This window comes from Oryzias latipes, chromosome 17, assembly GCF_053564925.1.
Source record: "Oryzias latipes strain Hd-rR chromosome 17, Olatipes_Hd-rR_3.1".
In the NCBI taxonomy this organism is placed as follows: Eukaryota; Metazoa; Chordata; class Actinopteri; order Beloniformes; family Adrianichthyidae; genus Oryzias; species Oryzias latipes.
In genome coordinates, this window is record NC_136253.1 from 26,738,641 (window position 1) to 26,751,899 (window position 13,259).

At 39.6% G+C, this 13,259-nt stretch overlaps 1 protein-coding gene across 7 annotated transcripts in view; it reads right to left on the reverse strand.

The window, feature by feature from the left end:
- Positions 1-13,259, reverse strand: part of tcf3a (transcription factor 3a) — a 31,906-nt gene that overhangs the window by 5,347 nt on the left and 13,300 nt on the right. For 4 of the 7 annotated variants that reach the window (XR_013650412.1, XM_011486621.4, XM_078933990.1 and 1 more), the window contains 14 exons: positions 12,478-12,553; positions 11,783-11,823; positions 8,799-8,934; positions 7,677-7,726; positions 6,121-6,220; positions 5,654-5,790; positions 5,427-5,574; positions 5,244-5,302; positions 5,011-5,089; positions 3,394-3,470; positions 3,114-3,287; positions 2,903-2,996; positions 2,659-2,791; positions 969-1,207 (listed from right to left, as the gene is read on the reverse strand). Coding sequence is in view for 6 of the 7 variants with exons in the window: in XM_011486621.4 (XP_011484923.1) it covers positions 969-1,207; positions 2,659-2,791; positions 2,903-2,996; positions 3,114-3,287; positions 3,394-3,470; positions 5,011-5,089; positions 5,244-5,302; positions 5,427-5,574; positions 5,654-5,790; positions 6,121-6,220; positions 7,677-7,726; positions 8,799-8,934; positions 11,783-11,823; positions 12,478-12,553 (1,543 nt within the window). In the remaining variant the exon portion in view is untranslated. Of the gene's footprint in view, positions 1-968; positions 1,208-2,658; positions 2,828-2,902; positions 2,997-3,113; positions 3,288-3,393; positions 3,471-5,010; positions 5,090-5,243; positions 5,303-5,426; positions 5,575-5,653; positions 5,791-6,120; positions 6,221-7,676; positions 7,727-8,798; positions 8,935-9,719; positions 9,725-11,340; positions 11,360-11,782; positions 11,824-12,477; positions 12,554-12,960; positions 12,988-13,259 lie in introns of all 7 variants that reach the window. The other 3 variants (NM_001252242.1, XM_011486622.4, XM_011486623.4) reach the window with 3 other exon arrangements.

The window sequence follows — 13,259 nt, forward strand, 5'->3', positions numbered from 1 at the left end:
GAGAGTTTTTGATAGAGCTCCTCAAAAATAAATAAACCTGATCTCTCAACATCATCCATGTCTTCCATGCATTGACTGGATAAGAGACATGCAGATAATCAGTCAGTGCGTCCATGTAGCTATCAGGCTAAAGACTTTAGACAGTAGCTCCTCCCAAACGTGTCAGGAGCATCAAATATATGAACACAGGTTTGAACAAGCGTCCAGCAGCAAGAGAGGCAGAGGACACAAAATTGTTGCACAAATCACGCTGCATAATATTTATGAAGGCTACTGATCACAAGCAAAGAGCAGAAATATTCTGCTTCTGTGATTGTTTTCCCATTGTAATCGGTTTAAATGTTTGTGAATTGGTTGGGTTTTTTTTTTTTTTCCATAAACATTCTGTTTCCATCTGAAAACAGAAAATAAAAAACGTTAGAGAATATCAGTGGAGTGGGGTTTCTAGAGAGGATGGCATTAACCAGAAGAGCTTGTGCTCAAAAACCCACAATAAGCAGTTCAAAGAAATGCATGTTAGTTAATGACGACAATCAATAAAGACCAACTAAATGTGTATGTTTGATTCTGAAGCGAAAACAAAAGACAGAAAATTAACGTTTAGTAAAAAAAAAATAAAAGGGAGAAAAGCAAATCGAGTACTAAAATGTGTTTTAAAGTAAACAGGTGTGAAAGCATGACAGTACATTAGACAAGCACAGTGTGTTTAAAGGCAGACAGGCTTAAAGGGCGCCTTTAAAACCATCACACAGCTTCAGTTTCTCGTCTCATGTCTTCAGTTTGGACCATTTTTTTTGACAACTTGCAAAAATATACATTTTTAGGTTCATTTCCATAGAGGTAAATAAAACTACATTTGGATGAATTTAGACAAACATGACAGGAGCTGGAAAGTGAAGCTGAGTAGGAGTTTTATTTGCATCGAGACCCTTCCCCTCCACTTCCTGTCACCCTGGACACCCACTGACCTCGAACTTGCTGCTCCAGGTTGAGTATAACATTGACTGCTTGTTGCAGTATGATCAATTTGGTTTGCGGTTTCTCATAGCTCAGATGGAGCTGACACATGCGGCCCAACTCCTTAAAAGCCTCGTTGATGTCCCGCACGCGCAGCCGCTCACGGGTGTTGTTTGCCAACCTCCGTGCTTTCTCCCGCTCCGCCTTGACCTCCACGGGAAGGTCTTCATCATCATTCTCACTATCCAAACTAGTGAACGGTTCATGGGATGAGGAGGGAAGGACACACAGTACGGGCAGAGTTAAGCTGTTTTTCTTTCCTAAAGTAAATCATAAATCTATAATCCAAAGCATTATGACAACAACACTGCTACAAAATAATAAAAACTTGACAGAACCTTAATCTGCTTCGGTGGAACAAAGTATTTGTGTAAAAGTCAACTTCCAATACAGTGTTCCCTTGTTTATTCCCTGTGGTGCAGCGGTAGGGTAGTCGACCTCTGATCAGAAGACTGCAGGTTCCATTCCCGCCTTGCCCGCACATATGTCAAAGCATCCTTGAGAAAGACACTGAACGCCACCTTCCCTTTGGTGGAAGACTGGTGCCGGTTTTCGGCAGTGGAGCTGCTTTGGGCCTTATAAAGTATACACCATTTACTATTTTCCATAAATAACCTGCAGTGGATGAAATCCTATAGTAGGATTACAGATGTTTTAAGGCTGTAAAACCCCTCCCTACACACTTAAGACACTTTTCTCGGACAGACATGAACATTTTAACACTTCTTTCTTGTTTAAACTCTCAAAGTTTAAACCTTCATAGAAAAATAAGTGCAGTATTATAGAATGGAAACAAAACTTCCTCATAATTGAATATTTATGAAAATGTGGCAAATTGTAGACTGAAAAAAAATTGTGCTTGTGATTGGAGATATGTGTAGATTTGGCAAACTAAACGCGTTTTGTACAGATGATGACGGATTGATGGATAAGGTCAACAGCTGATCAAGAAGCAGAACACAGTGCGCTGTTTGAAGACAAAAAGCAATTAAAATGGCACTGAAACAAATCCTACATCACAAAAGGCAAACCGCGATAAGGTGAGGACCACTGTACATAGATTTGAATTATGTGAGAGAATTTAAACCTGTTTTGAGAAGTACAATGGTCACTTGCTATAGTGTGCTTCATCTTTCGTGGCCTCACATTTTTTCTCAGTCATTTTGCATGCTTTAACATGTCTCCTCCGTGCCTTGTCTTCTCTACAGAATGCAATCAGTTTACTAAATCTACAGCAGATCTTTGTTTTTAGTCTGTATTTTCTTTTATTCTGGATTTTCCAGCAAACTTTAACAATAAAAACAACAGAGAAAAGTCTGAAAATGTCACCGTTTATCTGAGAAAAGTGTAAAGTGTGCAGTGAGGGGCTTTGCAGCCTTAAAACTTCTGTAATGCTACTTCATGGATTTCACCTGTTCCAGATTATTTTATGAATGTAACTCCCATAATAAACAAAGGAACACTGTGCTTTAAACTTGATAAAAGTTTATCTACATCTAATGTGATATTGATATTTAAAAAGTTCCAGCTTTTCAGATTTTCATTTTTTTTTCAATTAAAGTTTCTTTAATTCAACATAGTTTCAGAGATTTAATAACATCTTTGAATTAAAAAAAAGGAAAAAATTTCAGCCTATGTCACCTTGTTCGAAGACGGGTCTTCATATCTTTTTTCTCGTCCTCTGACTTGTCTGTAATGGAACAGTTCTCATCGTCTTCCTTCTCTTCTCGCTTAATAGAAGCCCCACCAGAGCGAGTTACACTACCAGAAAGGCCTGCACACAAACAGCAAAGGAGTTTTAACATATTAATTGGAAGGGACTAAAAAGAAATCATTCATTAGTAAGACACGTGACAAAACTGAAAACAGCATCACAAAAACACACCTGTAAAACCCTCAGTGCGAACAGATGCTGGGCTGTGAAGCATCAACCCTCCACTAGAGGGCAGACCAACAGAGTCTTCGTGGTGACTAGATGCCTGCAGGAGAAAATCTCCATTAGTTATGGCATCCAAGCAGAAGCTTGTAAACTATCAGACTATCTCACATTTAGATTTTAACATTTTTATGAAAAGATCAATGCTTAAATATCTCACCAGTCCTTGAAGACGACTGGACAGTCCAAGTGCTGCACTGCTGAAACCCGGTGGCAATCCCAACCCTGTCGACAACAGATTGTGCATTTCAGCGATTCCTGGCCCTCCCTGTCCGCTGGCATGTCGCTGAAGAACATTGATGGCTTCTTCCAGGCGGTCCTCCATTTTACTTGGCTAAGAAGGATGAAAAACCACATGAGAGACAGCATTACAGATCCAGTATGTTCAGTCTCTGGTATCTAAGAGGAAAAAGAAGAAGAAGAAAAAACGATCCATTCACCATAGATTGAATTCCACCTTCAAAGTTAGGCGAAGGTGTGGCCTGGCAAGAGGACCGAGTCCATTGGGATGCAGAACCTAAAGAAATTGAGAGACTTTTTTTATTAATTTACATACAAATGAACCAAAGTTTAAAAGAAATGACACAGAACTTAGAATCTTTAAGCGCTTCTTTTTAAAAACCACCAAATTAAACAAACAAAAACAAAAACAAAAAAGTCAAATTAGAAGTTTTGCTCATTGGATTTTTCACATTGTCATGAGATTTAAACTCTGAGGGTTTAGTCTTATTTTTTTTTTTGCATATAAGAAATTGTTTGAACTTTGGGGGAGAAAGGGAAAAAAACAGCAACAAGGTCAGTCTATGATTGAAAGAAGCAAAAAATAATAATAATCTGACATTAAATAAAAGCTGTTTCGCCCGAGTGCTACAGAAGAACGGTGTAAAATTGGGATTTGAAGGAAATACAAGTTCAATCAGAGGAAGCAGAGCAAAGTACTTTTAACAACAGTTGTCAGAAGAACCAAAAACAGAGATGTTCCCACTTGTGGCCTTCACACTAATCTGTAAGAAGACGGGGAAATGAGGAAAGCTGAAAACTGAGGTCAAGACACCAAAAGCAGCAGAAGAAGACACATCACGCAGAGCTTCTTTAAAATCTGACAATATGGCCTGCAGCCATTGACTTCGAGCTAATGGACACCAGTGGGATTGTGGTCCACCCACTTACAGTCTGGAGAAGTCTGGTCTGAGCAGCCTTTGCTCAAGCCAAAAAGGCCTTTTTCTGACGTGGAAACAAAGCCAAGCTGACAGCCGGAGTTCTGGCACGACAAGTCAAAAACCAAAAGACTCAAATCTAACAAAAGACCTCTTGTGCACCACAAGCTACAAAGTTGAGATTTTTGCTAGCAAAAGTGAAACATGGAGGAAGCTCTGAAGACCTTCTAGTTTTGGGTGAAATTTCAAGCTTTTTTAACGTCATTCCAGCGATTATCCCTGTGCTGTGAGAAAACAACCAAACAAACAAGGATGATAAACACTCTTTTTGACCAGAAGAACACGGCGTCCTGTTACAGATGGTATGGAGCCCACATAGTCTTCTCTATCTTATCATTGTACAGTCATTCATTCTGGGACCACATTATGAGACAGTCTAAATCCAAAAATGAACCGCGGCAAATGCTGCAACGCTTCTCTCCAGCAAGCCAGAGAAATTGTTTTTAATTTTGGTGTGGTTTCCCTTCAATCATGTGTGCGTGTTGGGAAACACCTCAAGTTCATTAAAAAAACATACTAATGTTATAAAAGAGTATATAAATACTCCGTGAAACCTTCAAATGGAATTTCACACACAGGTATTTTAAACCCATGGAAATACTTGAATGTTGAGTATTAAAAGCTCGAGTTAAGGTTCAGACCACTTAGTATTCTCTCCACGTTAGCAAATGAAGCTACTGTCAACCACGGCTTGGCAGAAGAAAAACACAAAATGTTTCTCAAAAATGTTATCATCTCCCAGGAGGAAAACACAGGAAAGACTGAGCTGCATAAACACAAATACATAACAGCCAACTGACCTTGAAGACTCAGGAAAAATGACTACAATTGTTCACTCACCTGATACAGCCTGAGGGGAGCCAGACGGAGTAGACGGAGACTGGGGGAAGGCATTGCTGTTGTGGTCGGAAGGATAGATCTGGAAATAGAAATGGAAACTTTGTATTTATTTATTTTTTAAACAAATGATAGATATTTTCTGGCTCCAAAGAAATCCAAAATAAGATTTAAAGTCTTGAGAAGAAAATGCACATCCTCACTAGAATATAAATGAGAATTTTACATCTACTTACAGATGCCAGAGCCTTTCCAATTTCATCACCAGAACTTGCAGGTATTGCACCTCGATTAGCTTCACACACGCACACACACATACACACACACACACAATTCAGTTTATTCGATTTAACTGTATTTTTAAACCCAATCCAGAGCAGAACAACAGTAAAAAAAAAAATTATAAATTAAAGATTTACCCAATATGGTTTCAGTTCCAGCGATGGGGGGTGTTTGACTAGGGACCCCAAAGCTGCTGGAGCCAGAGTGGAAGACAGCAGGAGCACCATTTACTTCGCTGCCATGCAGAGGGAAATTTTGTGGAGAGAGGGGCAGGGGCTGGCGCTTCTTAAAAGGAAAAATATCAACATTGTAAAAACATAAGCAGTCATTACCCATTCAGTTTCTCAGTGAATACGGAGCTCACCAGTCTGTCTTGGGGGTTGATGGCAGGAAACGGACCATGCTGACTCTTATGGGGGGAGCTGCCCAGCACACCAGAATAATGAGGCTGAACCATGGACCCAGCCGAACCCCAAGGATCAGAAGGTGTGTGATGGCCTTCTGTCATCCAGACGTCCAGCAAAAAAAGGAGCAGGGAGGGCAAAAACAGTCAGAGAAGAAAACAATAGTGACAACATATGGGAAATCTCCCATTCCTAAGACAACTTTATTCAAGCGTGATTTAACATTCAACACTTGAGCAGCACGGAATAGCCTAAAACTTCAACACTGATGTGTCCCCCCCCGCATCTCAATGTCATTTCCAAAGTAATTTTCAAGCTTTGCTGGTTTGAAAAGAAAATTGGAGGTAATAATTGTTTTTGTCAGACGCCGTTAGACATATAGACGAAAAACAACAAGAAAAAAGAAAAGGATAAAGCTTGAACTGACCTTGCATGTAAAAAGGTGCTGTATAGCCATTTCCTGCTTTGGAAGCTGGATAAGGACCACTTTCACGACTAAAATCCTCTCCTGTGGCTGTCGCATAGACCTACAAACAAAAAGTGAGATTAGTGTTAGTTTGATCAAACTCCAAAAACGGTAAACACTATCCCGCTACTTTACAGCCCCTCACACCCCCAGCCAAACATTACTAGTTCAGCAAAATATTGGAGCAGTTCAGCCTGCAGTGAGGAGACAGATGCAGCTCAGGTGAAGTCAATGAAGACGTACATGGATCAATTCGTCTGCAAGTGGATGCAGAATGGAGCGGAACAGAGAGCTTGTGGTGCATTTTCAGCGTCACAAATGGAGCCTTTTACAAATCTTTTTTGTCTGCTCCTGATTCACAACCATTTGAATAAATAAATACTCTGAAATGCATTTTGAGCTTAATTTTCTTTATATCTGTTATCCTTCATGAGAAAAATGCCACAAGAACATGTTTAAAAAAAACACCCAAAACATGATTTTTAGATTGTATGAATAATAAGAAATAGTACAATATTTTTAGATTTTAGATACATTTTAGATTTCAATTTGTTCCTAAAAATGGCCTCTATTTTTAATTTGACTTCTTACGGCATAACTGAATGAACAGACCATCCACACTTCCTTAAACCTGAAGTGAAATTTCTGTGATTTGAAGGCTCAGAACTTCTTTTGATAATGTGCATTCAGTAATTCAAATTAAATGTTTAAAATTTCATCTCTTTGAACATCAGGAAAAAGTTTAATTCACTATTTTTTAACTAAATAAGATGTAACTTTATATTCCAGGTTCTTCATAAAGGAGTCACTGTTCTGAACAACTTCCTTCACAAGACTTGGAGATGAAAAAAATTTATGAATTAGGCAGAAAAGCTCGAACTCAAATGGAATAAAGTTTTCTACAGTAATTTGATTAAACAGTAAAAAAAAAGTGAGGGAGGGGGGGAAGAAATAGGGAAGAAGAGAGGAAAGAATGGAGAGATGCACTCCTAATTACTGAACCATCTGCCAAATCCTGGATGGCAGCCAACTCCATTGGCAGCTGGGATAGGAGTTTGGGGGAGGGAGCTGGAGGAAGGGGAGGGCTGTTGTTTGTGGTGGTGGTGGTGGGGTGATAGGGTGGAGTAAAGATGGGAGAGGGGGGCGAGGAAATGGGGTGTCCAGAGAGTAAAAGTGGGAGGGGGGGAAATGAGAAGGAGTAAGAAGCATTAAACCTTCATATGGATTCTCATCAGCCATTTGATAAGTGTGCTTGGCAGGAGGCAGCGCTGTGGCCACAAACCATAGGGCTCAGAAATACTCACTATAAACACATTCTGCACTGAGTAAACGTCCATTTGCTTTGCCTTGTTTCTTTTTAACTTAGGTGGTGTAAGTGCTCTGAGACCTGGAAGGCCTGTGTTGGACTCATTGCACTGCTTTGCAAGCCAACAAAAAACACCCAAACAAGATAGGGTCTTGTGTAATGAAAGCAGAAGGGGGCATAAATCCGGGGTTTCCCAAAGGTTAGTACTTACAGAAGAGGGCAGGCCAGGCGGCACCTTTCTGATCTTTTTTGGATGTGATTCTGCGAACAAAGAAAATTCTGAGCATAGAAATTAAACTCATCCCCCTGACAAACATGACTAAATTATTATCATGCTTCTTTTTATTTCTTGACCTTAGTATAAAATGTTTCAACCATTGACTGTATAAGAGAACTGGACTGAGTGAGTGTGAAAAACAAATGAAATCTATTCAGCCGCCATTTTTTCACGAAAGGAACTCTGAAGTGTAGGAGTGAGGAATGATTGGTCCGAGTCGGTCTGAGTCGACATTTCCACAGCAACCCATTTCACTTATCAGGTGTGAGCTTGTTGGAAGCCCATACCTACAGCATTTGACGTGAAGACACATACTTTTGAGGCATCTGATTGGCCAGTTTATAACTTGAAAAACTTGCAATAAAAAAAAAAAGATGTCACGAAAAAAAAATTAGGACTAGCAAGAACAATGGTGATTCTGACAAATACAATGACTGAGTAGTAGCTGTTTATGGAGGTCTATGGGATTTCAGCTATTTGGAACCAGCAGGTACTTCCTACTTGGGACGCGACAGGGGAGGGGATACCTATGCCAGTTCTCTTATACAGCCAATGGTTTTAAACCTTTAACAACAGAGCTTTAGCTCCAGCGTTGACATTCTTTCGACTCCCGTAACTCTTCAACTCTTCACTTAATGTAATTCCAGCTGATGCTGAATTAGAAAAAAAGAAGCCTTGTGCTGATATACAATACTTTACAGCAGTGAAGCGTTTACGTGATCAACGTAATCTGAAGATTAAACGGTCAAAGAGTTACTGCGACATGTCTGGTTTGAAAGGGTTAATCCTATCCATCTCCCCTCAATAATGCTTAATTGAATCAGGCTGATGTATTTCAGTGCTGTATCACATGAGAACTAACTTTCAGTTTCAGCTGATAAGAAGAAGTGAGAATTTTCAGACCATTTTTAAAGCCTGAGGAGGAGAAGTGATCGCACACACGTGTGTAAATTCTACCATTAGAAACTATCCTTTTCTGAGGCAAAGTCTCTATAAAAATAAATCAAACTTATTCATGTTTAACGCTGCACTCAGAACAGTGATTGGGAGTCTTACCTATTGAGTCCTGTGAGGATCTCTTGCGATGGTTACTGCCATCAAAGGATGAATAAAACTGTGAGCTGGACTTAACAGCAGATGAGGTGATGCTGTCGGGACTGGGAATGGGCATCTCACCGAGTACAAAACCCGGCTAAAAAGAAAAAAAGAGCTCATGAAACGAAACAGAAGAAATAAAATCATATGCAGCCAAGTCAAAGGAGCAGCTTGCCAAAATGTAGAAGCTGAAAAAGCTCTACAGAACATATCACTCAAAGTTCCTCGACAGAAAATGTTCATCTAAAGGTCAGGCTGCAATAACAAACTGAGCTAAATAGTGGGCTTCTTCTTGCTATAAAGAGCATAGCAGTACAGCTTTGGTTTGCAGAGTTGCACATAAACAAATCACATGAGTTATGGAGGAATATACTTTGAATAGATAGAAATGCCATGGAAATCTGACCAAAGTGTTCAATGCCACATTTGGTGAAATCTAAATAAAGCATTTTAGCATGACTCCACATACCACCCAAAATCATTGGTGGTGGGCTGAGAAGCTGGACTTCTTATGGGGTGGAGCCACCTGGCAGTCATTGAGCTGACCACAGAGTTCTGAGTATTCCAGAGATCTCCGAGGTCAAATGTGAGACCATCTGTAGACCAGCTTCACTGAGAGTGACTTGTGCTAAAACAGACTGATCTTAAAGTCCCACTTCGATCATCTTTTGGACTATTCTCAAAGCGTTCCCAGTGGTCTTTTAATTATGATTATGCCATTTTTATTCAAAATCCAAAAACCTGTGTCATTTTCTGCAGAGTGCCAGAAGTTCATTAGAAGGTAGCCTGTTGTTGTGGACAGGAACATTGATGCGGACACAGGGGTTGACATAGCCCAGAAATTTGCACTGGCCCACAGGGCCAGTAGTTTTTGAAACTTACTGGCCCTGCCTGAAAGTTACTGGCCCGACACCGCGCATAGCGGGACCCGCCGCTCCGCAGGTGCTTGCAACTTTAGGGGGGTCCGGGGGCATGCCCCCCAGAAACTTTTAATATGGTGCAATTTGGTGCATTCTGGTGACATCACTTATTTCTATACTTTTCAATGACTGAAAATAGACCATATCAAACTTAAACCTGCTCTAGTCTGTTTCAGATGTTTTGAAGAGAGCACTGCAGTGTAGTAGGTAACACTAGTTCAGAAGTTTTCATGGTGCTTTTAACGGCAAATATCGCAATAAATCATAAACCTTAAATGTGTTAAAACAATCTAATGGCAGCTTGAACCATTTAACGAATCAAATAAATCCCTTAATGCATTTGACCAATCGGATGGACGCCTTCACATTGTTGACCAATCAGATGGAGCCCTGTTATGTTAGATGTTTGTAACCTATGTCAACGTGGGTCATTTGGAGTATAATTTTTAAACTGGGAATGGTTATTTGGTTATTTTGCTGTTTGTTTATATACCGCAAATTATAGCGTTATCGCAATTTTAATCTCTGATATCGCATATCGCGAGTTTTCCTCATATTGTGCAGGTCTAACTGAGATCATTCAGCTAACTAGAAATACTTACTGCTTCCAGTGTTGTAAAGAAAAACAAAATTAAGTAGTTTAACATTCTACTGCATTTGAGTCTGAGATTCAGGTATTTGGAGTTGCCTTTGATTCTTTGACATTCAGCTTAAAGCTTAGTGGATACAGTTTCATCTTCAATGCATTCATTAAATATCTTGCTGTCCATAGTACTAATTCCACCCATTACTCCATCTAACATATTCCTATCTATTCCTGCCATGTCTTCCACATCTCTGACATGCTTCAGTCTCTCTTCAGTGACGGTGTCGGATTTTTAATCAAATGTAATAATAACCCACTGGCTTGTGCCTTCGTTGTTGCTGTTTAACATTGTTTTGTATTGAATTGTTACATTCAATAAAGTTTGGGAAAAAAAAGTAGTGAGCGCGTGCCGCGTGGTGCTCGGCAGTGAAAGCCGCGCGCGCAGGCGGGAGAGAAGGAGAAGTGATCAAAGGTTTCCCATAGAAACCCTTGAAGTCTGAACACAGGACTAGCAGAAAAACTAAATTATGAAGACGAGGTAAATCTACACGTTTTCGCAAAATTTACTTTATTGAAAAAGGTGAAGAATATATAAACCGTTAAATATTTTATGTGGCCCGAGCGGACAAGTGAAAAGTAAAGTCTTGTGGTCCGCACTGCTCGAAAAACAGGACCGGGCCAGCGGACAAATGGCTATGTCGAGCCCTGGGACATACCCCGCCCCTGTTTTCCCTCCTTGTAGCAGACCAGAGCAGAGCAGGGAGCTTGTGGCTTGTTCAGTGTATTTTCTACGTTTCAAATACGCCCTTTTTTTAAAAGGTATTTTTTCTTCTGCTCCTGATTCACAGAAATTTGAAGGAAGAAATGCACAGAAATGCAATTTAAAGCTTAATTTTCATAATTTCAGTCCTCCATCATCAGAAAAATGCCACAAGACCATGTCTAAAAACACCAAAACCCCAATTTTCTTTTTATGGGAGTGGGTCTTTAAACACACCACAAAATGGAGGTGTGGTCAGGTATAAACTCTGACCCTTAATACGACCAAAAAGATGTGCTGAGACAAAGCTAAAACCTCAAAAACACCAGTTGCTGATCAGGCTAAAATCACTCTACAAAGTATTCTACCAACACACTAATATTTAAAAGGCATAATTTATTAGACCTGTTGTGTTTAAAATCAAACACAATAATTGGTTTTTAATCTTTATATGTAACTTTATTTTTCCTTTAAACAACATATCAAATTACTGTTATTCTGTGTTTAGGTGTAACTGAAATTTTGTTCTGCTACACATACCTTAAAAACTCAAAGCTGGTGTTCCTTCTTTCTTTATGACTTTAGTCAAACAAATAACGTGTCAAATATACACATACATGAATAAAAATGGACAGAATTTTCTATGAGAGGCGAAAAAATGCCTTTCAAACGGATGTACCTGAGCTCCAAATGATGGGTACGGCCCCCGATCAGCCTTTCCTGAAAGAGGAAACGAGAAAGAACAAAAATAAACAAACGGGACAGTGAAAGTTTATGTCAATATTTAATCACGGTCCTGTCAAGCCCCCACCCCGTCTATCACATCTGCCATGTGAATGTATTTGATGCTGTGATCGTATTTATAAACCATAAAGAGCGAAAAATAAAACAAATAGGCTCATTATGAATGCTATGGGGGTAATCGTGCCCAGCGTGTGCCCCCTCCCCAACAGTTAAACAGAGAAGAGCTATAGTCTACTGTTATCCCGAGGGACAGCCTTATTTGTGCATGGGTGCCCTTTACACCCACACCCCTCCCGCACTAAACGCGCAAACTGAAACACACAAACAAACCCCTCCTCCACATCCTCCCTTATTACCCTACTCCCCTCACCCATAAAGGAAGCTTTGCCTAAACTGGTGCACCAGTGTCTAACTGGTGAAGGACTGGTCTGTCTGGAGAACAAGTCTTTGTTCTGATCCAGTCACAGTGTCTGCTGGAATCAAAGTGCGAGTGTCAGTCCAAATGTGGCCTGTGTTTCTCAGCCGAACGTTAGACTAAATTAGCTGCGAGCTTCGGTTTCTCAGAAAATATGATGTGAAAGTAGTGAAGTTTATGCTTCAGTAGTTTAGCTCAGTTGTTGGTTCTCTTACCCACAAGCCCTGATCCAAACACAGGGGCAGAGGCCAGGCCCTCCCGCTCGCTGTAAAGGCCGTCTTCTCCATAACCCTTGGAGGAAGACAGTCATGGCATTAGCGGCCCAAACACAGTCAATTCAAATGAATATTTCAAGTACAAATACTTTGCAATCTGGATTTTCTGTATTTTTAGCACATTGCTGCTGTTAACAAAATTATTTTTGTGTTGACATGAAAATGAATACATATAAATCTTCAGGTTAAGAAAAAGATCTTAGGAAACCAGTTTGTGGAGCGTGGAACCCTCGTGCCACTGGATTTGCCTTCTGCAGGAGTTTAATCCCAAAGTGAAGGGATTGAGGGTCCACCAATTCATTGCCTTAATGCTCCTAATATTTCAATTCACAACAGCAGATGAAAATGACTAAAATTTCCAACTACTTTTTAGAATATTTGTTTTCATTTTTGATTCTATCTACTTTTGTCATAGCAATTTACTGCAAATGAAGGTGTATTTGAATATATCTGTAACAACACATCATGTCAACTTGGCAGTAATTGTAGAGTCATAAAAAATTTTAAATGACAAAGTTCAGAATAATCATTTAATTTTTTCTTGTTAACATTTATGTTTTTTACTGTTGAATAATTAACATCAAAATCGGGGGGTTTTAAACTTCCTTGAGATTATGAAACTATAAATATCCAGTATGACATAAACAACATTAATGATCAAGTCTGAACTTTTATTTAGATTTAATAATCCAACCAACAACAAGTCTTTACTTTCTAATAGG